At 47.0% G+C, this 25975-nt stretch overlaps 1 protein-coding gene and 1 pseudogene across 5 annotated transcripts in view; both read right to left on the bottom strand.

Moving 5' to 3' along the window:
• Positions 1–12185, bottom strand: part of TENT4B (terminal nucleotidyltransferase 4B) — a 42836-nt gene extending 30651 nt beyond the window's left edge. Inside the window, exons 1-2 of one of the 5 annotated variants that reach the window (XM_036231252.1) lie at positions 12111–12185; positions 10906–11501 (exon numbers count right to left, since the gene is read on the bottom strand). In XM_036231252.1, the coding sequence (XP_036087145.1) occupies positions 10906–11468 (563 nt within the window). In that variant the 5' untranslated portion in view covers positions 11469–11501; positions 12111–12185. Of the gene's footprint in view, positions 1–10905; positions 11596–12110 lie in introns of those variants that run through there. The other 4 variants (XM_036231255.1, XM_036231253.1, XM_036231254.1 and 1 more) reach the window with 4 other exon arrangements.
• Positions 4212–4330, bottom strand: LOC118611790 (annotated as a pseudogene).
• Positions 12186–25975: the final 13790 nt, after the last annotated feature.

Here is a 25975-nt window from a genome sequence, read left to right as displayed (position 1 = left end):
ATCCATCGGATCAAGAGGATAAAAATAAAAAATCCTATGATCATATTAATAGATATGGAAAAAGCACTTGAAAAAATTTAACATCCAATCAAAAGCTCTCAGTAACTGGAACAGGAAGTTCCTCAAGGATGCATATCAAAATCCTACGGTGAACATCATACTCAATGATGATAAGTGAGATGTTTTACCACTCATTAGGCGCAATGCAAGATGTCTACTCTCAGCACTCATATTCAGTACCACCTGGAAAGTATAGCGAATGCAATAAGAAAAGGAACTAAAAGTGCATAAATTGGGGAAGAAGAAATAAAACCGCCTTTCTTTGCTAATGATGTCATTGTCTATGTAGAGCATCTCAAAGAAACAACAAAAAATTCCTGGAACTAATAAGCCATTATAGCAAGGTTGCAGGATACAAGTTAATAAACAAAAGTCAAATGCTTTCTTATAGACCAGCAATAAGCAATAGGAATTTGAAATTTATAACACAATGTCATTTGCATTAGCATCAAAAAAATGGAAATATTTAGGAATAAATCTAACAACATGTGTACAAGATCTACATGAAGAAAACGGCAAAACTCTGATGAAAGAAATCAAAGATATGAAGAAACGGAGAGCTATTCCAGGTACATAAATAGGAAAACTATATTGCCGAGCTGTCATTGTCATTTCTCCCCAACATGATCTACAGATTTGATGAAATCCCAATCACAATTCCAGCGAGATAGTTCACGCATATCGACAAGCTGACTCTAAAATTTATATGGGAAGGCAGAGGACCCAGGGTAGCCAATACGATCCAGAACAAGTACAAGGCTAGAAGTCTGACACGAGGAGACGTCAAGACTTACTAAGAAGTTAAAGGGATCGAGACAGCGTGGTCCTCGAGAAAGAACAAATGCTTCAGTGGAACACAGCCGAGTGCCCAGAAACAGACCCACAGTCGGCGGATCTAGGACCGAGGAACGGAGGCAACCCAAAGGAGGAAAGGCAGTCTTCTTGGCAAATAGCACTGGAAGAACCGGGCGTTCGCATGCAACGCTAAATAAATAAATCCAGACACAGATCTTCTACCTTTTATAAAAACTAACTCGAAATGGACCACAGACCCGCACGTAAAGCGCAAAACTATAAAATCCCGAGAAGATAACGTAAGAGAAAATCTAGGTGACCTTGAGTTTGGCAATGACTTTTTGGACGCAGTATCAAAAGCACAATCCATGAAAGAAAAAATTGCTCAACTTGACTTCGTTAGAAGTAAAACTCTCGCTCTGCACATGACGACTGTCAAGAGAGCGAAAAGGCAAACCACGGACTGGGAGAAAATTTTTACAAAACATATCTAATAAAGGACTAGCATCCAAAAGATACAAAGAGCTCTTAAAACGCAACAATAAGAAAATAATCCAATTAAAAAATGGGCAAAGACATGAGCAGACGCCTCGCCAAAGAAAATGCAAATGGCAAATAAGCATATGAAAAGACACTCGATATCATGCGCCATTAAGAAATTGCAAATTAAAATGACCAGGTACCACTATATACCTCTAAGAAGAGCCAAAATCCAAAACACTGACAATACTAGATGCTGGCATGGATGTGGAGCAACAGAAACTCTCACGCATACCTGGTGGGAATGAGGAACAGTACAGCCACTGCGGAAGGCAATTTGGCAGTTTCTTACGAAACTAAACATACTTTTACCATTCAATCCAGCAATCAAACTCCTTGGTATTTATCCAATTGGGCTGAAAACGTATGTCCACGCAAAACCCTGCGCACAGGTGTTTATGGCAGTTCTATTCACAACTGCCAAAACTTGAAACATCCAAAATGTCCTTCAGTAGGTAACTGGATAAACAAACTCCAGTGCACCCAGATAATGGAGTATTATTCGGCGATTAAAAAACAAGCCACCAAGGCAGGACGAAGTATGAAAGAACGTTAACTGCATAATGCCAAGTGAAAGCAGACAATATGAAAAGGCCACATACTGTGCGATTTCGACTATGTGACGTTCTGGAAAACGCAAATGCTGGGTGGGGCAACTGGATAGATATAGGCAGGCAAAGGAATGACTACACACAAAAACGAACTCGGACTGGATCGAACACCTGATGTCAGAGCTAAAACTATAAAACTAGAGGGAAACACAGGGGTCAATTTTTGGCAACGTTTCTTAGATATGACACCTAAATCACAAGTAGAAAATAAACTGGAATGTATAAAACAGGAAAAACAAACCTTCGTGCTTCAAAGGACGCTCTCAAGAAAGTAAAATGACAATCCACAGAATGGGAGAAAAAAATCTGCAAATCGTCTATCTGATGAGAGTCTTATATCAAGAATAAGAAAAGAACTCTTACAGCTCAACAGTAAAAGACAACCCAATTACAAAAACGGTGAAAGGATTTGAAGAGGCATTTCCCCGAAGATACACATATGGCCTACGAGCAGATGAAAAGATGTTCCACATCATCAGGCATCAGGGAAATGCACATCAAAACCACGATGAGGACCCGCTTCGCACCCACTAGGATGACCGTAATCAAAAAGACAGAAAATAAAACTGTTGCCAAGAATATGGAGAAACTGGAAACCTCATATGTTGCTAGTGGAAATGAAAAATGTTACAGCTACTTCCTATGAGCCAGAAATTCCACTGCTAGGTATTTACACAAGAGAAATGAAAACATATGTCCACACAAAAACTTGTACACGGACGTTCAGAGCAGCATTATTCACAGTAGCCAAAAAGTGGCAACGAGCCAAATGTCCATCACTTAGATGGATAAAAGAAATGTGGTGTATCCATATGATGAAATATTCTGCCGTAAAAAGCGGTCCTGGCACATGCTACTGGTGGACGAACTTTGAAAACATCGGGCTAAGTGAAAGAAGCCAGGCACAAAAGGCCACATACTACATGACTCCATCCTTATGAAACATTCAGGACACTGAATCTACACAGACAAAAAGTCGGCATGAGGTTGCCAGGAGCTAAGGGGGAAGGCGAGAGTGGGGAGGTTAATTCTGGGTCCAAGGTTTCTTTCTGGGGCGACAAAAACGTGTTAGAATCTGACAGCTGTGATGGTTACACAACCCTGCAATATTCTAAAACCACTGAACAGCACACTTTAAAAGGGTGGATTTGATGGTATGTGAATGATAGCTTATAAAAACAAGTAGAAAAATAAAAGAAATCATCTTGTTCGGCACAAAGGCTCAGCATGTCTTTTATTAAAACAAAACAAAACAAAAAAATGAAACAAAACAGAAAGGATTGGAAATAAACTAAACGCCCAGCCCAAGATGGGTGAAATAAATTAAGGTGTATTCAGTCGGCACTGCCACGTCCGCACACGGCAGGTACACAGGCATACTAAAGGTGATGAGGAACTGAAAAGCTGAAATACGGAGAAATATATTTTACACGGAAAGATGTCTGTCATATTGTTACAACTTTTTAAGTCAAAAAAGTATGCCCAAATAGTCTTATGCCCTTCTCCCAAAGAAGAAAACAATCCTAAAATAAAACCAGTTCTAACTTCTGGCCTCCAAATTGTGAGAGAATAAATTTCTGTTGTTTAACAATATATTTTTTTAAATTTATTTCTTAAATTGAGGTATGATTGACATAATTGTATTAGCTTCAAGTATACAACATAATGATCTGATATTTGTACATATGGAGAGGTGATCACCACAATAAGTCTAGCTAAAATCTGTCACCGAACATATGATCTCTTTTTCTTTCTAGAACTTTTAAGATTTAGCCACTTTCAACATGCACGACAGTATTACTATCACCACGCTGCGCATTACATCCCCAGGCCTTGCTCATTTTATAACTGGAAGTTTGTAGCTTTTGACCCCATTTACCCTTTTTGCCCACCCCCCTACCTCACCTCCAGCAAACACCAATCTGTTTTTTGAATTTATAAGCTTGTGATTTTTGTTTTTGGATTCTAACTATGAGTGAGATCACACAGTATTTGTCTTTCTCTGACTCACTTCGCTTAGCATAATGCCCTCAAGTCCATCCATGTTGTCACAAATGGCAGGCTCGCTCTTTATTTATTTGTTTGTTTGTTTATTTGTTTAAACTTATTTTACTTATTTTATTTTTTTAGGTGAGGCAACCCTTGGTTGACCTCACAGATTGCAAGGACCTTGTCAGCTTACAATCCCTTATTTTTTATTTTTTACGCCTGCAGCTCCTGGTCTTCCTAAGTGGTCTCCCATCCAAATACTAACCAGGCCCGACCTTGCTTAGCTTCCGAGATCAGATGGGATCTGTCTTGTTCATGGTGGCACAGCCGTAGACTCATCCCTTTTTATGGCTGAATAATATTCCACTGTGTGTGTGTGTGTGTGTGTGTGTGTGTGTGTGTGTGTGTACACCAACTTTTCTTTACCCAGTCCATCTCTCGATGGACACAGGTTGTTCCCACGTCTTAGCTACCATAAATCATGCTGCAATAAACATGGGGGTGTAGATAGCTTTTCAAGTTAGTATTTTCATTTTCTTCACATAACTATCCAGAAGTAGGGTTGCTGGGTCACGTGGTAATCCCATTCATAATCTTTTGAGGAACCTCCATGCTGATCTCCATGGTGGCTGCACCAAATTCCAGTCCCAGCAACACACACGAGAGTTCCCTTTTCTCCACATCCTCACCAACACTTGCTATTTCTTGTCTTTTTGATAATAGCCATTCTAACAGGTGTGAGGTGATATATATTTAATTCTTTAACTTGGAAAAGAAATTTTAAGTATACCCACAGTAGGAGTCCACACTGATAAAAAGAAGAAAGGAAATAATGTATACATTTATTAAAAAGTCTAAAAATATTTACATCGACTGTTAACAGTAGCTATCCTAGTAGTGGTACTATAGAGGCTATTTACTTCTTACTTTGGTCTAGCTGTATTTTCTGGTTTTCGACAATTAGCATTTATTTATTATATAAAATATGTTGATTTTAAAAACATGTATTCTAAAGAACAGTAGTTCTAGCACCTCATACAAAGAAGAAAATAAAAGGTGAATTACTAACTTCTGGGAATAAAGGCATCAAAATTTCAAACCACAGCACAGACCTAAAACTTTATTAAAGCCAAATTACTGCAAATTAACTTTTTACACTCCACGACCACAAACCTAACGGATTCTTATTCTTGCTTTAATGATGCTGAAAGTTATGTTATTTTGACAAAATCGAAACAGCGACTATTGTCTCTTATTAGAGACCGGGTCCCATTCTCAGTCCAGAAAATGGTTCTGAAGAAATACAGTTTATTCTAGGATAGATCTGAAGATAAGAGTGTTTACTCTACACAGTCTGAAAGCATTGTACAGATATAAAAATGCTGTAAAAAACTTAACTACCACCACTAATCACAGGGTTTAGTCCCCAAAATAGAGCCAAGCCAACGGCAAGTAAAGTTTAACCATTACACGAGAGGAGAGGACTCTGAATTTTGAAAGCAACTCTGTAGCTCTCTCTTGCATGTTTTTAGAGAATGAAAATAAAGCTCTACTTCATACTGGTTTCTAACTAGTTTCTAAAAATGAGACATGTAAAGGAAGCCCTGCAAAGTACTTCAAAGATAAAACAAAGAAAAAGTTAAAATGATACTGCTAAGAATAAAACCAAAGTACAAAGTGAAAATTAGGACCTTTTCAAGTCACAATTTTATCCCCAAATGAGTACATATATATAGTTGGTGAAATCTGGATAAGGCTATGGATTGTAATGTCGATTTCCTGGTTTTGATATTAAACCACAGTTACGTAAGATGGCATCGTTTCACCAAACTAGGTGAAGGGAACATGAGATCTCGCTGCACTATTTTTTTGCAAATTTATGTGAATCTGTATTTCAAAATAAAATGTAAAAAAAAAAAAATGGGGCTATTCATTCATGAGAAGGTTAATACAACAAACAGGAAAGGTTTAACAGCATTTTTGAACTTGATAAAAAGGCTACCAAGAGCACTCTGATTTTATTGAGCAATTTGAAAATACGGGTTTCTGCAAATTATTCAAACTACTCTGGCAGAAAGCGAGGCTTTAGCTAAAGTCCTGAGTGAAGTTACCAGATCCTCACATGAAGTCTCAGTCACCCGGCAAGGTTTTATTCAGACTTGAAATGGTTCGACTGAATAAGGAGTCAGCGCAAACACACATGACTGCACATTCAGCTTCTTCCAAAATCTTTAACTCAAATCTCCATATGGCCCAAAGCCCTGAGCCCGCAAAAGTCCCTTATATCATCAAGTAACTTATAGGATAGAAATAAAAGTATCCCCTGCTATCTGGGTCCGAAACAATGGAAAGTCTAGCTAGCTTCAGGCCATCCTCAACTTGGATAAATATCATCTTAGAAAAAAATCATTCCCTGTCATTTTTAAATTGGCAAAGTGACTGTGAAGCCTTTTTGGTGTTTGGTGGCAGTTGAGTCCTGAGCACACATTCTGAAGGGTAGAAAGAAGAGTCTACAGGTGACCCTCTGAATTCCTCCAGCAGGCTGAGCTGTCCGGGCTGGACCCCTGTTTTTCAGATCAGCATCCTCCCTGGCCTACGGCCCCTTTGAGATTACTGTACACCTGTGTGTGCGTGAGTGCTCCACACACTCTCTCCAGTGCCGTGGGTGTGATCCAGAAATAGTTTCACTAAGTGCTACTGTAACGGATTCCACAGGCGGCAGAAGGGAACGCCAAGCGCAGTCTTCCGACCGCTTTTCTCTCCTCCATAGAAAAAATGGTTCGACTCCTCTCAGCGTCGGCAGGTGTAAGAGTATCTAACCACTACCATCTGACAACCCACTATCCGCAAAGCTGCCCTTGAACTTTCTTCTCATGGACCCCTCTGGCCTCCTAACACTAGGATTCATTGGCAGGGGGTCACGCAAGGAGCTGTGACGCTAGGCCACCAGCACCCCAGAACCAGAAGCGTTCTCACACTCACTCCACTTCCTCCCTGCCTTAGACTTTTCTAGTAGCCCTTTCTCATCCTTCCTTTGCTGCAATATACTAAATCTTCTGTGTGAACACAGAGAAGACTCCGAAAAACGATTCACTCACTGTTTCAACAGCTAAAAACTTAATGGAAGATGAAAAAGATTCCAGACACTGACATGTCAATAATTCTGACAGCAACAGCGTTCACTAGTCACACAGTTTGGAAAGAAGATGAGTCGTGCCATGAAATTAACTTAGCTGAACACAGTATACTCGATTTGAGGAAATTCTCAAATGTGAATTACACTATTAATGTAGAATCTACACTGTAGGAAACTTAATGTCTTCTTGAAAGCACATTTCAGTCCCCAGTGCTGCAAGACTCAGTCGCCTGAAGGTTTCGTTTCACTAAAAAAATTACTGTGGGTGACATCTTTAAACACACAGAAATTATACTTCAATCAAGCACTTGGAGTAAGGCCTCTAAATTCTTTTGCACTCAACCCATGATAACCTGCCTGACCACTCTGGAGCCCAGCACGAGTGCCAATCCCACTGACCACGGTGTGTGGAAATGAGGAGAAAAAAGCCACATGCCAGGGCTGAAGCCAGTGTCAGCACCCTGGCCTGGCCGTGACGAGCGTACATTCTACGTAAGGAAGGACAGACGCTGCCCTGCACAGTAAAGACGACTGCGTCTGAGCCCCAAACTTCAGCTCCCTGCGGGACAGTTCCACCTAAACATCACCCTATCTTTGGCTCCAAACCAATGGTCCTAATCCTTGTTTTCAATAATAACACTAGCATTTCCCTAGTCACTCAAGGTCAAGGCTGTAGAGCGACTATTAAGTCCATGAAGTGACTCAGATTCCTCTCCATTCTTGGGCTGAAGTGCTGCTCATGTTCATTCTTCCTTCCTGTCCCTATTCTTAAACCCGAGTCTCCCAACGGAGTCTTCTTGGTGTCCCATGGTCAAATGCACACTCCAAAGCATCACGTTAGACATGATGCGGCCAACACAAACCTTCCCTCACGAGCTCGGACAAGCACCAAGCACCTTCCACAGGACACTGGGGCTCGGACCCAGGACTCTGAATCTCCGTAAGTTTCCTGTTTGCTGCTTTTTGTCCTCACTTATTTCTCCATGGTGATCAATTAAATCTTTGCAAAGAAAAGGGTTTATGGCTCATTTTCGAGGATGAGCAGAAGGAGCAGGTGGACTGCTTCCTACACCACAGTGAGCCTTGGAGAAAAATGAACCCCAAGCAAAAGTAAGTGAAAGCAACTCTGAAGAGAAGAAAAGGACAGCAAACAAGCCCCTGGGTCTGTGGGTACGCGGAGAGAGGCCACGATGGGGAGCCCAGGCCAGCTGAACTTGGAAAGAGGTCTATTAAGACTTCGGGATGAAATCCAAATAATTTACTCTACGTCTAAGAAATTCCTATCTTAACTGTTGACCTAGTGGGTAAGAAGAAACATATACATCAAAGGACCAGTAAACATAAGTAAGCAAGCTATGCCAAGAGCATGAAGCAAGTACTTCCAGAATTCAGACAAGGGACCTAAAAAAAATCAAGAAGCCGGCAACGGAGAAGTCAACCAGCTGGGCCAACGCAGAGAACCCGGAGAGATCAAGGAAGGTGCGAGGCAGTGCTTAGAGCTGACCCGCAGTCCCAGCCCGCCGTTCCAGCGCCTCTCTCCCCCCTCCCTGTCTGCACGGTCAGTTCAGACGCCAGGGACCACCACCATTTGTTAACCTATCAGCTGAATGTCAGTCAGATCTCAACCACTCAGAATGCTGGCAACAGTTTTACTATGTTTCATCTCAGAATAGCACAACATAGCATTCCGAATTCAGAGTTGTAAAATATTTGTATTAAAAATAGCAAAACTTCCGTAAAAGTCAAGAAATAAGGATCCATAAATCAAAACAAGAATTTTTAAGCACCCAGACACTCTTACAAAAACACTCAGGAATCGCTTGACATAACAAAAAAATTTTAAACAGCCGACATCCTCTAGAGGAGGCGGCAAAAGAGTGGAAAGTCTAATAAAGTCAGGAGCAGTCTGAAAATAGGTTTAAAATCAGTTTTTGAACAGTAATCCCTCTGGGAAATAGAAATTCCTCTCTTTAATCCCTTCGAGGGTGATATAATATTTGACCATGTTGCCTCTACTCAGGTTCAAATGTGACCCTTTTACAGTATCCTCAACAATAAATAGCAAACAGAGGACAGGACAGTTTCTAACCTATCGGCAAAAGAGGCGGCCAGCATTTGGGACTGAAAATATATCTTTGCTAGACACATACGCAGAAGCTTCAGTAAAGCAAAATTAGGGAACTTCAAGGTTTTAGTTGACAGTGATTACTTAACTAGATCCTGTTCCTGTGAAACGAAACTACCAGAATCCCTCAATATCCATTTGCTGGTCACCAAGCCACAGGTTTACGTGGCCTCTTGGAAATACTAACAGGATGGAACCATGAGCCTTTTATTAAAACGTGATGACCATGGAGAGCACCCCTGAAGCTCCCCAGCGGAGGACTCAACCCTAAAAGGTTCACCTGGGGAAAGTGAGGACCCGTCTGACAGGTGCCTGTCCCCCATGGCAGTCTTAACACATTCGGCTGCATTCTCCATGAAAGGTGGGAGTTGTAATAGTAGCACACAGCAGACACCAGCCCACTAGAAGCAGATGGAACCCACCAACTCAAAAAGGTACACAGAGCTGTCTTTGCTTGCCAAAGCAGGGCCGATCTGAATGGGTGAATCTAAGAAGAGGTTTCACGAGGAATTGCTAATAGTGAATTCATTTGCCTACTGTAGCCCCCAATGTAAAACAGGAGCTGAACAGTGAAAAGCAATTAGAAAGCTCATTCTCCATATTCCAGGTAAACAGAGACAGACACAAACGAAAATGTCACCTCCCCAAAAAATATAAAAAATAAAAAAAGACTCAGTAACCTATTCCAGCCCAGGGACTTTTCCAGAAGAGAAATCTACCTGAAAACGTTCCCTGCCTATGTACATAATTCGCTAGGGATCAGGTAGGGCTGCATTTTGTAACAGATGAACTTTAAACAGTCATTAGTGGTGCAACACTCACTCATTAGCATAAAATTATCCCCTAGAATGAAAAGCACTGGCTGTCTCTGCCAGGATGACAACTTTACAGACAAAAGCTGGGTCCAAGGACTATGAACTCCCAGAAAGTTCGATCGGCCTCAGGGGAAGAGCTCACCAGCTCCCCCAGCCTAAACTTAGCTGTCACCCCATTCCTCAGGCCCCGCGGAACGAGGCGTCGCTAACACGCGGAATTTCTTAAAAATAAAAAGTGAAACGATGGGCCAAAGGGTCAACAGCAGGCAAAGACTCACAGGGCTGACGACTGCTGTTTGGGATTGGGGAGGGGGAGGAGCTTCTAGACGTTTCTATTCTTGGCAAGGAAAGCACCTCTAGGTCCTGTTCCATCGAGAAAGGCACTAACCCGGGAATGTTCTCGGGGAATGAATGATCTGCCTCTGCTAAGCAAGCTCATCTTGGGGTGTGACGATGGGAGCAAGGTGGGGAGGACTGGAGGGGGGTATCGGGGAAGGTGTGTTTGACAGGGGGGATGGGAGGAAAGACTGGATGGATAAGGGGGGTCGGGGAAGCTGCGGACAGTTAAGAGGGAGAGTGTGGATGACTAAGAGAGGGGAGCGGAGGGTGTGGATGGCGGAGCGGGAGAGGGGAAGGCGTGGACCGCCCAGGAGGGTCACGGGGAGGTGTGGAGGGAGCAGGGTTGAAGGGGTGGCCGTCGGCCCCCTCCGCAGCAGCAGCGAAGGCAGCCGAGGGGGCGGCCCCGCCCGGGCTCCCCCCACCCCCCTCCCGTGGGCGTGTGCCCGGCTGCGCGCTGGCGAGGCCCAGGCCCCGGGCCGCAGGGCAGCCACTCACCCCACGACTCCCTGGTTGTAGTTCCTGCGCTTCCACGGGGTCCCGCTGTACACGCCCCCGCCGCCGTCCGCCCGGCCGCCGCCCGCCGCCCGCCCGCCGCCGGGCTGCAGCAGGCTGTAGTTGAGTCCGTAGGTGCTGGCCTTGTTGTCGCGCTTCCTCTTGTTGCTGCTGCCCGCGGCCGGGTCGACCGGCTCCGCGGCGGGGCCGGCGGCCGACGAGCGCGGCGACGAGGACGCCGAGGGGGCCGGGGACGCCGAGGGGCCCGCGGCCGCCCGGCGGGCCCAGGCCGCGGGCTGGTGGTGGTTGTTGTTGTTGTTGGTCGTCTCCAGGGGCAAGAAGTCCCGCTGCTCCGCCGGCGGCGCGTGGCCGCCCGGCAGGCGCTCCCCGGAGCGGTACATGCCGGCCGGGGCCGGGGCCGGGGCCGCGCCGCTGGGGCTGCCGCTGCCGCTGCCGCTCCCGCCGGTGGCCGCGCCGCCGCCGCCGCCGCTCGCGCCGCCGCTGCTGTGACAGTGGTGGTTGAAGTAGAGGTTCCTCAGCCCCTGGGTCGTCTCCCAGATCTGCATCCACAGACTGTTGGACGGTCCGAGCTGCTCTGGCTGGAACCAGGCGATCCTCGGATCCATCAAACGGCGGCGGCCGCTGCCCCCGCCTCCCCCGGCCGCCCGCAGGGCCGCCGCCGCCGCCGCCGCGCCTCAGGCGCACGCCCGGCCTCGGCGGCTGCCGCTGCTGCCGCTGCTGCTGCTGCTCCGGGCCCGCCACGGGCGGCGCGGCCGCGTCGCTCCCGCCCTCGGGGGCTCCGCGGGCCCACCCCCTCCCTCCGCCCCTCCGCCCCTCCGCCGAGCCCCTGTCACCGGGGTCCCCGTGCAAATGGCGGCCGCGGCGGCGGCTCGGGAGAAGGGCTGGCGGCGGCGCGGCGGCGGCGGTGGCGGCGGCGGCGGCGGCGGCGGACGCGCCTGCTCCGTAGCGTCCTGCTCCTCCGGCCCCGGGGCGGGGCCTCGCCCGGCTCCGCCCCGCTCGCCCGGCTCCGCCCCACTCGCCCCGCCCCCGCCCCGCCCCCCGCGCTCGCCCCGCCCCCGCCGCGCCACGCCGCCCGTCAGCCCGGGAGGCCGCGCAGTGCGTCACAGTGGCCGCGGCGGGGCTCAGTCCGGGCCGCAACCGCCCGGCCCAACCGTCCCCGTGCCGGCCGCGGGGGGAACCGCACGTACCTGGGCGTCCGGGCGCCCCTCACGCGCGCGCCGTCCCCGGGCTCGGTTTCCGCGTCCCTGAGACGGTGAGGCCGGACGGAAGTCGCCGTCAGCTCCGCCAGGACTGGAGTGTGGGTGGAGCGCCCCGCCCCCTGCGCCCTCCCCCACCCGCCCGGTGGCCTCCGGCACCTCCTCAGCGCTCCGCACCCCTCCCGCCGTCTCCGCTCTGAGCGCACCAGCAGGAGGGAGAAGAGGTCCCCAACCCCTCGAGCACGTCACCTGGACCCTGCCTGACGCTGCCAGGCGGCGCTGCTGCCCCGGTGGCGCGGCCGCCCCTCTGCTCCCTGCGCCCGCCCTGCCGCGCCCTGGCCTGGCGTGGAGGGCGCGGGTCTGGGCGGAGGGTCCCGCAGCCGCCCGAGACTGCAGACCTGCGCCCACCTGCTCGGCCGCGCGCGCCTCCTCGTTGAGCGTATAAGCCATGTGCTCAAAGCCCTCTTCTCACAGTCACGTGCACACAAACACGCACGCATGCACAGGCACGGAGACACGCGCGCTGCTGGGTGTGGAAAGACACCTCGCCCGCCCTAAGGGGCACCGGCGCCCTTGCAAAGCCCCCAGTTCAGAAGGAACGGAAAACCCAAAACCTTTTCAGCCGAAAATGAGGACCATACTGTTGGCATCGGCGGACATTTTCCACAAGGCGGTTATTTGCATGTCTTCTTAATCCCTGTGGGGGTGGGGGGAGACAACGAAAGGAAATTTTAAGTATTTTAAAATGTCAAGAAAAAAAACACATTTCATGTGTGTCTTCTAAGGATGGTCCAAAGTCCAGAAGTCGTCCCTGCGCAGCATTTTGGCCGCCTGTTTTGGGAGCTCAATATCCTGGAAAGTTTTTTTTGGCAAATGATGAAAAACTGTGAAATACGAAGCATTTCTCTACCTTTTGTCCTGCTGAGAGAATTACATGACCTCTCGTAAATACGGAAAACATACAGAAAAACCTTCAGAATTTTGGTTCACTGTATTTGTTGCTTTACTATGAATCAGTATCAAAAAGTTTTTCTCAATGAAATTTGCTATGTACTGAGAATTACATAGCCAGGAAAATAAGTCGTGGTATGTTTTATGCTAGTCACACTGACAAACAAAAATAGAGCATTGTATAGAAACAGGTTTCTTTGAACAGCTTCAGATATTTTTTAAAATTCAAAAGAAAAATGGAAGGCTGAACCAAGAAACGTTATTGGTGTTCCACCATCTAGAAATAAACACCACGAAGACGTCATTAAACACTTCCAAAAATCTCTCCAGGCACACATTTCTATCAAGATAGTCTTTTTTATTTTTACTTATTTTAAATGTGATTCAGTCTTTCAAAACATTTTTTTAAGATACCCAAGAACATTAAACGCCACTGGCATCTAAGCCACCCCCGAAACAGTATTCAAAATTAGTGATAGGACATGTCAGAAATTAACATTTGCTGTATTGGAGTGCTCATTTCTTCAGACAAACTTTAAGAACTACTACGTATTGGCAAAATGATCAAGTGAGTTAACATGAAAGTACTTTATAAAGTGGCCTGGAAGGCAAGACATTGCTGTTCCCAGTCACCTTGAAGGAATGCCGACTAAACCGTTCGGCCTGTCGCACACTCGTGTTTCAGGGCGTTCATTCAGTAAATCTGGGGTGAATGGCTCATCATCCATGAAGAACTGAGCTAATTGCTTTAGAGAAGATAAATAAGCAACCAAGGTCTTTGGCTGCCTTCCATGAATTTATTGTCTGGTTAGGGAGGCAAATATTTAAAGTCGAATTGCAATTCATTCAATTAATTCAGCAAATATGTCTTACACGATTATTATGTACCAGAATCCAGGGCTACAGCCATGAACAGTGCTAACGAAGTCCCTGCCTTCGTGGACCTTACATTCTAGCGAGTATGGCAGGTATGTACAGTCAGACGATGGTTAAATGCTATGAAGAAAAAGAAAGGTTCAAGGGCTAGTGACTCTGTGCTATTTTCACATGGGCCGATCAGGGAAGGCTGCTCGGAGGAGGTGGTATTTGAACAGGGACTTAAGGGAGGCAGTGGACCATGACCATCTAGAGAATGACCCATCAGGTTTGGGGACTAGCGAGTGCAAAGGTGCTGAGGGAGGAATATACTTCGCGTGTAAGATAAAGGGGGTGTGATTGCGTGTTGAGTGTGTGCCATGGTATAGAATCATAAATTATCTCTTCTGGAAGAGATTTGGGAGATTCTTAGCCTATCCATATTGCAGAAAATGAGACACCGAGGGTGTGGCCAAGCAACCTGTCGGGACATCGGGAAATGAATCTGGACATGAACCACAGATTAATCAGTCGCCCCAGGTGGAAAACTTCTAGTTGGAACAGAAGGAGAAGGAAATGGGAAGGAATGAAGGAAGACTTCGGATTTAATGGATTTTGCAGGATGCGACTACAGAGCTACCGGGCGGAGACCGCACATGTGCTGTTCTTCAAGATGAGGGGGAGTGACCGCAAAGGCGATTCAGTGAGCAGTAGGGCTGCCCCCTGCGTTTCAGAAGAGGGGACCGTTTCCTTGCGTCCAACAGGCCAGACAGCGTCTGCCCAGAGCTGTGGGGATGGGACTTCCTGGCAGAGCCCTGGGGGCCCACTTCTCCCCAGTGGAGCGGCGAAGGGCAGTACCTCCACCCCAACAGAGGTGGGACCGCCACCCCAGTGGGTCAGGAAAACGAGATTTCTGCCCCAGTGAGCCTGGAGGGCAGAACATGAAGCCAAAGATGATCATTCTGGAGCCTGAAGATCTCGTGGAGTTTGCCTTGCTAGGTCTCTTACTTGGGACCCATCACCCCTGCCTCCTTCCCTATTTGGCCCTTTTAGAATGGGATGTCTGTCCTATGTGCCACCACTGTATTTCAGAAAGCACACAACTTGTGCGGTTTCACAGGTTCACATCTGGAGAGGCAGCCTCAGGATCACTCAGCTGGAGGCCCACCATATCTGATACAGATGGCATTCAGATGAGATTTGGGCTATAGACTTCAGAGTTGATGCTGGAATGAGTTATGACTTCTGGAATTTGGGAGATGGAATGGATATGTTTTGCATGTGAAAAGAACATGAATTTGGGGGGTTCAGAGACAGAATGTTACGGCTTCTGTGTTTGTGCCCTCCCCAAGTTCATATGTTGAACCTTACTCCCCAGCGTGATGGTGTCTAGGAGGGGACAGAATTAGCTGAGATCATGAGGATGGAGCCCTCATGAATGGGATCGGTGCCCCGTGCGTCTTGAGAGAGCCTGCTTCTCTCCTGCTCTTCACCCCATGAGGGTACAACAGGAAGTCAGCCCGCAGTCTGCTGCCAGAAGAGGGCCCTCGCCAGAACCTGACCAAGCTGGGACTTTTCTGTTGCTTATAAGCCACCTGACCCCTGGTGGTCTCTTTCAGCAGCCCGCGCTAAGGCACTTGGTCACGAAAGAAGTTTCCAGGGCCCCTGTGGAGAATGTGATTTCACTATTGTTCTGGTCCTACTTCGAGAGTCACCTTGTGCTTCATGCCTATCAGACAAGTATGATCTTCCCCGCAACGAAACAGCAGACCGGTTCTGGCCCATGGCCCATTAGGAACTGGGCCGCACAGCGGGAGGTGAGCTGCAGGCGAGCGAGCGAGGGAAGCTTCATCTGTATTTGCAGCCATTAGGTTCTCGTAGGCGCACCGGTCCCTGGTGCCACAAAGGGTGGGGACCGCTGATTTAGACAACCCAGACTAATTTTACCTCCAGAATGCATCCCGCGCACATTCACGTCCCTGACTCCCGTCCTGTCCGCTGAGCCTGACCACCAGCACCTCCTCCTGCCTAGGCCACTCCAGGACCTTTCCAAGTTTTGGTCTCAGAGTGAACATCGACATCTCACAGCATCCCTAGTGAATTTTAAACATATACTTTTGAGCATGTCACTCTCCTCAAAGTGTATAATAAAATCAAACTCTAGAATCTTGCTGCCAGAATCCATTCCTCTCGCTGTCTTCTGCATGTCAGTAAATGGTGACCGCATTCTGCAAGTAGCTCAGGCCGAAATCCTTGCCGTCGCCCTTGACGCTTCTCTTTCCCTGCCCCCCTGCCCCCCGCAACCCATGCCACCCGGCGGCGCTGCAACCTGTACCTTCAGACTCCAGCTGCCTCCAGGAAACACACCAGCACCGCCTCAGTCCAAACCACCACTGATTCTCGGCGAGATCTTTAAAACGGCTTACAGACTGGTCCTCCCGCTTCCAGGACGCCTCCCCTTGTCCGCTCTCCCTGCCCGGGGACAGTGTGGTCCTTTGCCCAGGTAAGCCAAACGGAGATTCTTCTCCGCCCCACATTTTCCAATGGCTCTGCCTCTCGCTCGGAGACCCACGGATCCACAGGGCCAACCTGATCTGACCCCACAGCCTCGTCCTACACCTGAGCAACAGGTCCGGCTGCACTGGCCCGCGCGCCAGCACGGACCGCGCCAGCACGTCCATAGGCCTGCCCTTCGGCTACCTGTGCGGCTCCCTCACTTCCCGCAGGTCTCTGCCCCAGTGTCGCCGGCCCCGAGACGCCTGCCCTGCCCGCCCCCTCCGGAACAGCACTCCCTGGCTTCTGTTCCGTTCGGCCGGCTCCAGCGTTCTGCGATAGCACTGTTATGCTGTGCCCGACATTTGTCTTTTCCTTTGTTGTCTGTCATCCCCCACTAAAATGTAAGCTCCGTGACAAGGGGGGCGTGGCTCGTGACGCAGATGGACTCTAGCATGGACACTTCCTGGGGTTCCCATCCCTGTGTAATTCTCTCCCCTTCAGTGCGGGTGGGACCCGTGACTCGTTTCGAACCAGTAGAATGTGACAAAGTGATGGGATGTCACTCCCGTGAAGATGTTACATAATACAAGACTCTGTCCTGCCAGCGGACTCACACTCTCCTGCTGGCCGCAAAGAAGCAGGCCACCGTGTGAACTGCCTGAGGGCGGCCTCAGGGAACCGAGGGCCTCTGACCAGCAGCCAGGAACAAACCGAAGCTCTCAGTCCTATCACGAAAAATTCATTCAACCAACTGGAGTGCGCCTGGAAGCAGATTCTCCGCGTGAGCCTTTGGATGAGGATGCAGCCCAGCCGGCCTCAACGTGCAGCCTGGTGAGAGCCCAAACCAGAGACCTCAGCGGGCCCCGCCCACACACTGACCCACCGAAACCGAGAGAATAACTGTCTGTTGTTTTAAGCTGCTAAATTTGCGGTACTTTGTTACTCAGCAATGAAAAACTAACATGGTTTTGTTCACTGCTCTCTCCTGAGTACTTGGGATCCAGGGTATACTAGGTGCCCAGTAAATATTTGCTGAATGAATATATTGTTATAGTAAAGCAAAACAGAACAAATGAAGTCGACGGCAACATTATAATATGCTACCAGTGTGTGTGTGTGTGTGTGTGTGTGTGTGTGTGTGTGCGCGCGCGCACGCACGCGCGCACGTGTCATGAGTATATGTACACAAATGTAGATATCTCCAGAAAGGCATGTAAGAAGCTGACAGAATTCCGAGTAGTGAAACTAGAGTCTAAATGGGAGACTTTCATTTTCTACCCTTTGAATGGCTTGCAAATTTCTTTACTCTGTATCACTTAAACGCACAGTGCACACACAGCAAAACAAAGCAGCCGCCATGACTTCAAATATTAATGATTTCCAAAGTGAAATCGCTTTCTCGGCACTCACTCCTGTACTGGGTGCTCTGCCTTCCCTGCCCGAGTGACACCCCGGTCTGTTATTCATTCCCACCTGACCCCCCCCTCCTCCAGGATGTTTCCCAAGAGCATCTTCAACAAAAGAATTGCTACAGGCAGAAGAAAATGTTTTGAACTTGACTGCCTCACGGAAGCAGAAAGACTGTTTCCAGACGTGTGTAAGCCAAACTGCAAAGGCCTTTTTTTTTTTTTCATTTATTTCTTAAATTTAAAAAAGTTAGACATTTATACAATTCATGAAGGGATCCCCCAATTACTCTAGCACCCATCCGCCACTACCCACAGCCATCACGATCACACCGACTGTGTACCCTATGCTGTGCTCCAAATCCCCGTGGCTGTTTTGTAACTACTAACTTGTACTTCGTCCTTCGCTTTTTTCACCCAGCCCCCCAGTCCCTTTGGTCACAGGGCCTCTTCTCAGGGAAAATGCAAGACAAAGAGTGCCAAGCTGTCCCCTTATTGTTATTGAGTATTAGCCTAAAAGGCATTTCATTCAAGAAAAACCTGAATAATTTAAGTTATGGAGTTTGAGGTTGGTCTAATAGACTTTGAAAGGTGCAGTCAAAATAATGGGGGGCAACGTCCGTATTTGTTTGGCGCAGGTGAAAAGTAGCCAACTGGAAATTTGCAGGCTGGGGACAAATGGACAGAACACATCACGCAGCAAGGAAAACTGAGTGAGAGAGCGCAGCCCGCAGCTCCAGGAGGTCACGCGCCAGGCACCCCACGCAGAGGCCGCCCAGGTTACCACTTACGCAGAGTGGCGTGTGTCAGACTTGTAGCTTTTGGCCTGTTGAACCTATGTCATGAATCTAAGATGCACTGCGAGCCATTTCTTCTGGAGCTCTAGAGAACGTCTGAGACACGGACGCTCGCTCTCGGCAATTAGCGATGGACTGTGACCACAGCAATGCGCGATTACTGACCTTTGCCCGCAGTTCTAGAACTGGACTTGAAAACACACAACCATAAAGCGCGTTCAATGGTTAATCAATATCTGTGAATCGATGGCTGAAAAACAGAGTTATACCATTTGTCTAGCCTCTTAAATCGTGATTAGTTGTACGTGTGTGTGTGTGTAGGGGGGTGTTTAAAACATTACAGCTTCTCACAGGTGACATTAAGGCCATTATCAGCTTGATTGTTCAGTCTCTTCAAGCCACATATCTTGCCAATGTGGCTACAAGGTCATGACTTTGAATCCTATGAACATCAAAAGTTGTACTCAGCCTCTTGGCCAAAATAACATCCTTCCCAAGAAACGTTGCATACTTAAATAGTGTCTTTGCTATTCATCCATTATTTCCTTCCACCAACGTTCAACACCGCGGCACAAAGAGCCACGTCAGGGGCCTTGCTCGCAGCCCCGTGGTCCATGGATGGGCCGGTGGGGCCTGGGAGAAACGGGCCCAGTTCACTGCGTGTGGAAGTGCAAAGCGGAGCACAGGCTTCAGAGCATCATCTTTGTTCCGTCCAGCACATTAACAACGTGTGTCCTCGGATGCAGCGTATCAGTCTGCTCGGCTGCCGTAACAGAATTCCACAGACTGGGTGACTTAAACCAGAGGTCCCCAGTCCCCAGGCCACGGACCAGTACCGTGGATCCAGGCACACACCAGGTGAGTGGCAGGCAAGCCGGCAAAGCTCCGTCTGCATCTGCAGCTGCCCCCCAGCGCCGGCATCACCGCCTCAGCTCCGCTTCAGGTCATCGGGAGTTAGGTTCTCATAGGTGCACCAGTCCCTGGTGCCAAAAAGGTTGGGGACCGCTGACTTAAACAACAGAAATTGATGTTCTTACAGTTCTGGAGGCTGAAAGTCCAAGATCAAGGTGCCATTGGGGCTGGCTTCTGGTGGGACCTCGCTTCCTGGCTTGTAGGTGACACCTTTCCCTGTGTCCTTAGCTGTGCACGTGCAGAAAGAGAGAGATCTCCAGGATCTCTTAGTCTTCTTATAAGGACACTAGTCTTAGGAATCTGGGCCCCACCCCTATGACCTCATTTAACCTTAGTATCCCCACTAAAAGCCTTATCTCCAAATACAGTCACATAGGGGCTTGGGGCTTCAACACATGAATGGGGGGGGATCAATATAATTCACAACCCCCAGCAAATTCAGTTTCAGCATTTGTCCTACATACGGGCTTGCATAAGTGCACCAAGACCTTGGGTCATATGGCAATTCTATGTTTAATTTTGGGGGGAATGAATGTTACTTTTTATTTCATTTAAGTATTTAATCACACGCCATAAGTGAGACTGTACAGGGCATGACCTTGAAAGAACTTTGAATGCAGTCTCTGTCAATGGACATTGTTTATAATTAAAGCAGTAACAGGTTCAACAGTCTGTTTTGTCTTAGGGCCTTTTAGGTAGATCTCTTCTGCAAAATGGACAGTCCAATGTTCTTGCTGTTGAATTGAACTGAAACAGTTTATCTGAAAAGGATACAAGTATTCTTTAGATAACACTAATATCCTTAGACAAGATACAATGCAATAAATAGTAATTATTCTAATTTTTAGGTATCATTTAGTCAAAAAAATAACTATTGACCACTTCGCACCCACTAGGAGGACTATTATCACCACGGAGAAAATAACAAGTGTTGTCAAGGACGTGGAGAAATCGCAACCCTCCTGCTCTGCTAGCGGGAATGTAAAATGGTGCAGCTGCTACGGAAAACAGCATGGGGGTCCTCGAAAAATGGAAAGCAGGGACTTGAACATATGTGTGCACACCCGCGTTCATGGCAGCATTACTGACAACAGCCCAGAGGTGGAGGCACCCCAAGCGCCCAAGAACTTGGGGGCGGGGGGCGTTAACGTTTAACGGATACGGAGTTCCAGCTGAGAAAACGGAACAAAAGTAAATTGAAATAACCACTGTGCTCCTGTAAGACACTGCGGTGACAGCGGCAAAGAAAACCTAAAACGCAGTCTCTGCATTTACAGGACTTACGAGTAGAGGAGACGAACAATACAACACGCACTCCCAGAAACACATACACACGCATCTGTATAAAAACGGAGTGTGTCTTTTTAAAATATAGATGAGCGTCTTGCGCTGTAACTCTTCTCACTCAGTGTTAGAGATTTCTCGGTGTCAGCATATGCAGATCTATTTTCCTCCGGTTTCCTCCACACAGGAGTCCGCCGGGAGACTGCACAGTGATCCGGCCATGCCTCCACGGATGGCCTTTCGGCGACGTGCCATCTTTTGCTGTTATAAACACTGCCGTGCTGTAAGAAAGATCTTCGTAGAGGCCTAAGCCACTCTACCTCTTAAAAACGGGTCTTTTCATAACAGCTTCACTTTTACTTTTAAAATTAATACCCGGACCCTTCTAAGGAACCATCAAGGCGACCCCTCTCAACAGATGTGGAGATGGGGGCACAGCTGGATAAGCAGGTTCCTCTCCTTTTGACCCTGTCGTTGTTCCTACATTAAAACCTACAGGTTTTTAAACCAGAGCGCATTGGTCTGATTTTCTGGTACCTCGTTTCATCTCATTCCTGTTAGACAAGAACTTAGCAATCGGCTTTTCAATTGTGATTCCACGTGCAGTTCATCCACGCACACGGCCGTTGGATTTCAAAAATTAGTCTTGAAGTTAGCTGTTCATACCTCCGAACCCAGGAGTAATTCTGAGTCTTAGGGTGACAGATTTCTCTCGAGCCTGCTTCCCATGTAATTGGCAATGACGTGGCACGTGTGCAGAGTGACATGTTTTCCCACTGTTATTTTTTAGTACATTTTTTTTTCAAACAGCCATACTGTTCCGATCCTAAGTGGATCTAGATATAGTTTCATCTACCATCAAATGAATTTCTATTAAATAGAGATTTGGACTGACAAGTAATTTTTATGTCTGTAAAAAGGAATTAGTTTGATAGATGGAAATGAGAATTATCTTCTATCCCAAGGCAGGAAACATCAAACAGCACTGCTTTAAGGGTATAGCTAATGCATGAAACTCTTACACACCCAGAATGTAAATTCACAAACTTACAAATCTCACACACACACACACACACACACACACACACACACACACAAAATCCCCCCTAAAACACAACTTAAATGTGACTTGTGTCGGTTTGGGTTCCCTCAGAAGCAGATGCGGCCAAGGCTTCACGTGTGAGCAGTTGGTGTGGGACATGATCCCAGGAAACGCCACCAGTGGGGAGAAGGGGAGTCAGCTGGGGAAGGGAGGGCGGTACTTATGGGCTTGTTTTCAAGCAGGGCGACCCACCACTGTGAGAACTGAAGCTTAATCCTGCCGGAGAAGGCAGGGACCCCAGAGCTATCCTCGCCAGGGGCGAGAGTGCTGGGTATTTGCACATTTCCTCCAGTCAGTCACTGAGGGATTGGAGGACAGGGTGTTTCATTCATTATTTATACTTCTGGCCTGTCATGCTGGGGCAAAGGAAGATCTCAGGGCCAAAGAAAGTCTTCAGGCAAAAAAAAAAAGAAAGAAAATAAAGTGGGGTGGGCATAAGGAAGTGAAGTTGGTGCACACCGAAGTGGTAGACATGAGGGTAGATAGGCAGGTTGGCATCTGCCTTCTCTCTTCCTGAAACTTCTACGTAGGATTAACTGCTGCTTCTGTTTCCTCCAGGATTGATTTGGCTGCCCGTGTCATTCCACATATCACGGAGACTCACAGGCAGGGACTCTGCAAGGCCCCTGGAAGGCAGTGGAGCGGGGCGGGGGGGACAGTCACTTCTTCACCCCCAGCACGGGCAGGAAACGGTGCTGAGCACTACGTGACAAGCTGCTCCCAGATACCCAGCTCTTTCTAAAGCAATGATAAAGTCTAGAACACAGGAGCTAGCTCAGGTTTCTGGTTCTTATGTTACTTTCCAAATGTATAGAGAAGAAATCCAGGCCAATTTAGGGAATTAAAAATATAATGTTCTAAATAAATGTATAGGTCAAATGGGTACTAAAGAAGAATACAGCGGAGTAAGGGGGTGGAGTCGAAAAAGGGTTCGCTGTGTTGGAGGAGGGGCGTGGGACGGCTCTCTGATAAAGGGACATTGTGACGTATGTTACATGTATATATGTAAATATATACTTTTTTTCTTATCCTTTAGTAAGTTCTCGGGTTTTGTGCGCGGATGTTCACACGAGGCGCTGTCCGCAGCAGCAAAGAGCTGGGCACCATCTAGAAGGACGGCCACTTCGTGAGAAACGTGTGTGTAGCGTTAACATGTCTGGCACTGTTCTGGGCTGTACAAATATTAACACGTTTAACCCTCGACGAACCTATTAAGTGGCCAATGTCGTTATTCCCTTTTTCAGATGAGAAAACTGAGGAAAAGAAATTAAGTCATTTGTCCAAGTTAACACAGGGAGGAAACGGTAGAGTCGGAACTTGAACCCAGATTATCTGGCCCGAGAGTCTGAGCTCTTGGCGGGGGTGCTGCGCCCCTCTCTGGGGGGACACTAACTCAATTATGGTTCCGACCGTCAGGGGAATTCCATGGAGCTGCCAAACAGGGGGCGATTTCCGCGTGTACCGATATGGAGGACCCTCCCTGCCATCTGTGTACTAAACGGGGCGGACACACACACGTGCCTTACTGGGCAGCGAGCATTTCCAGAAAGGTCCATGCAAACTGGTACGGGGACTTCCGGGGAGAGGGACTGGAAGACAGAAAACTTTTTGACCCCTACTTTCTGGCACTGTTTTAATTGTTCACCATGCACACGTATTAACTGTTTTATTAAACGTAACTTTAAAGACAGAAAGGCAACCTAACTTCTCAACAGAACGAGGGAAAATGTCACCTTCTGAATTTTTCAAAACTTGTATTACCTTATAATTCAAGATGAAAGGCCAAAGGTGAAAACGCCCATGTCTTTCATACAGCTTTTATTTACTTTTGGTCGTTTATCAGGTTATTTTTATCAAATTGTGAAATGCCCTAGAACTCATGTGTAAATTTTCATGAAAATAATTGCGTCACAATTTCATTAGAGTGTATAGCATTTTAAAGACTGTAATGATTTTAAACATTCCCTGACTTTGCACAAAAAAATCTATGAAACTAAAAAGGAAAACGACGACTATTTGGGATAGCTCTGTGGAATCATTTCAGCTTCGTGTTCTTTGCCTTTCCCACCGTCTGGCCCTAAAGGAAAATCCATGATTCCTTTAATTCAATACCATTCATTACAAAACAAAAAACAAAAAACAAAAAAACACTTCGTTTCTTTTTTACTTAAATAAATTTAAGTATCTTTGTTAAATAGACTCAGGAAATTGGTCCCTACGAATGAGTAGGAAAGTGATCTTCCTGGCGTCACTCATACTAACTGTGTGACAGTAGTTCCTTTATGCGACAAGAATTCGTCCTTTTCATGGACAGGCACACATTGCTGAGAATGTTGAACTTTTAGGGCAACTGCGTACTCATAATTAGGATTCCTATGTTAAGATTAGGTAGGATAAAAACAGATTTAAGCAAATACTAGAAACCACTTGCTTATAATTTCTCCCTCTGCATAGGAAAAAAAAAAAACTCAAGTTAACGTTGCTCATTAAAATAAGGAATTTCTCAATTAAGTGGACCAACTTAGTTTCAATTAAAGATAAATTTCTCGAATGGCAAAATGAGGATCTTCCATTACACAAATGTGTATTATTATTATTTTTTTTGGTTAATTGGTAAAACCAAGACGTATTTTTAACTCAAAGAAGGAACAAGATAAAAACATTAACTAAGACCTTAAAACTCTGTGTTTGTCACCAACAGAAGCAGTAAGGGAGGGTGCGGTTGGGGAAAAACGACTTCCTTAAAAGGAGAATCATTATTTCCTACCTAGGCGAATGCTCATCTCAAGGAGAACCACAGGCATCCTCCATCCATCCAACTTGGGTCTCGCTTCCCATTTCAACGAAGAATCTGTAAGCTAGAAACCAAGTTGCTTTAGAATTTCCTCCTGCTCTCTCCTCCGTATCCGAAGCGTCACCAATTTATTCGTTTATCCACTTCCAGTAAATTAACAATTGACACTCCTTCCTTCAGCTCCTGTCTCATCTCTTTTCTGCCTTCCAAAGACCGGCCTCTTCGTTTCCCCAAACTCCCTGCAATCTGACTTCTGCTCTGATCACTCCAGGGAACTCGCTCTTGCTAATGCCACTGGGGACATCCCTGTCGCTAAGCCGGTGGACATTTCTCAGCTCTCCTCCCACTGGTCCCTTCCTCCCGAGCGCAGCCCTCGGCCTCCTCGACTCTGTGCCCTCTGCTCCCTCCTTCTGGGTTGCTCTTTCTGGGGTTTCCTTCGGCCTCCTCCTCCATGCAGGCCCTTCAGTCCTAGATTTCTTCAAGGCTCGCTGTTAGTCCTCCTCCTTCTTTCTGGACAAATCATTCTCAAAGTTGTGTTGCATAGATCCTTCTTTTAGGGAGTCCAACAAGGTCAAAACAAACTTTGTTTTTACTCTGAAATGTTACTTGCCACACCGGCAACTGCAGGCACGAGAGCTGTGGCGGGTGGAGCTGCTGGTGCCCAGCAAGAAGCGAGGCTCTGGCATGAACTGCACCAACACACGCTCCCCGTCACGCACTTACGGGGAAAAGAGTCGGCTGTGCTTAAGAACATGCTTGATGAACTAGTTAAAATCGCGAATTTTATTCAACCTTGAATCTTGAATAGATGGTCTTTTCTCAAATAGATACGTTATTCCACCATCGTTTATTGAAGACTTATTTCTTTGTTGAATTAAACTTGACATCTCAGTGGAAATCAATCGACCATGTAATTATGGGTCTATTTCTGGACTCAGTCTTGTTCCACTGATCTCTACGTCTTTCCTCATGCCAATACCCCATTGTCCCAATTCCTATAATTTTATAGTATGTTTTTAGTCAGGCAGCGTAAGTCTTTCAACTTTGTTCTTTTTAAAAGTTGTTTTAGATATTATAAGTCCTTTGGTTTTCCACATAATTTTAGAATTAGCTGGTCAATTTCTATAGAAAAGCCTGACAAGATTTTGATTGAGATTGCCTTGACTCTATAGATTGATTTGAGTAGAAATGTCACCTTCTAGTCCATGAACATGATATATTTCTCCATTCATTTAGGTTTTCTTTAACTTCTCTCAACA

This window comes from Rousettus aegyptiacus, unplaced genomic scaffold (genome assembly GCF_014176215.1).
Source record: "Rousettus aegyptiacus isolate mRouAeg1 unplaced genomic scaffold, mRouAeg1.p scaffold_m13_p_14, whole genome shotgun sequence".
Taxonomy (NCBI): Eukaryota; Metazoa; Chordata; class Mammalia; order Chiroptera; family Pteropodidae; genus Rousettus; species Rousettus aegyptiacus.
This window is presented reverse-complemented; position numbering and strand designations above follow the sequence as displayed.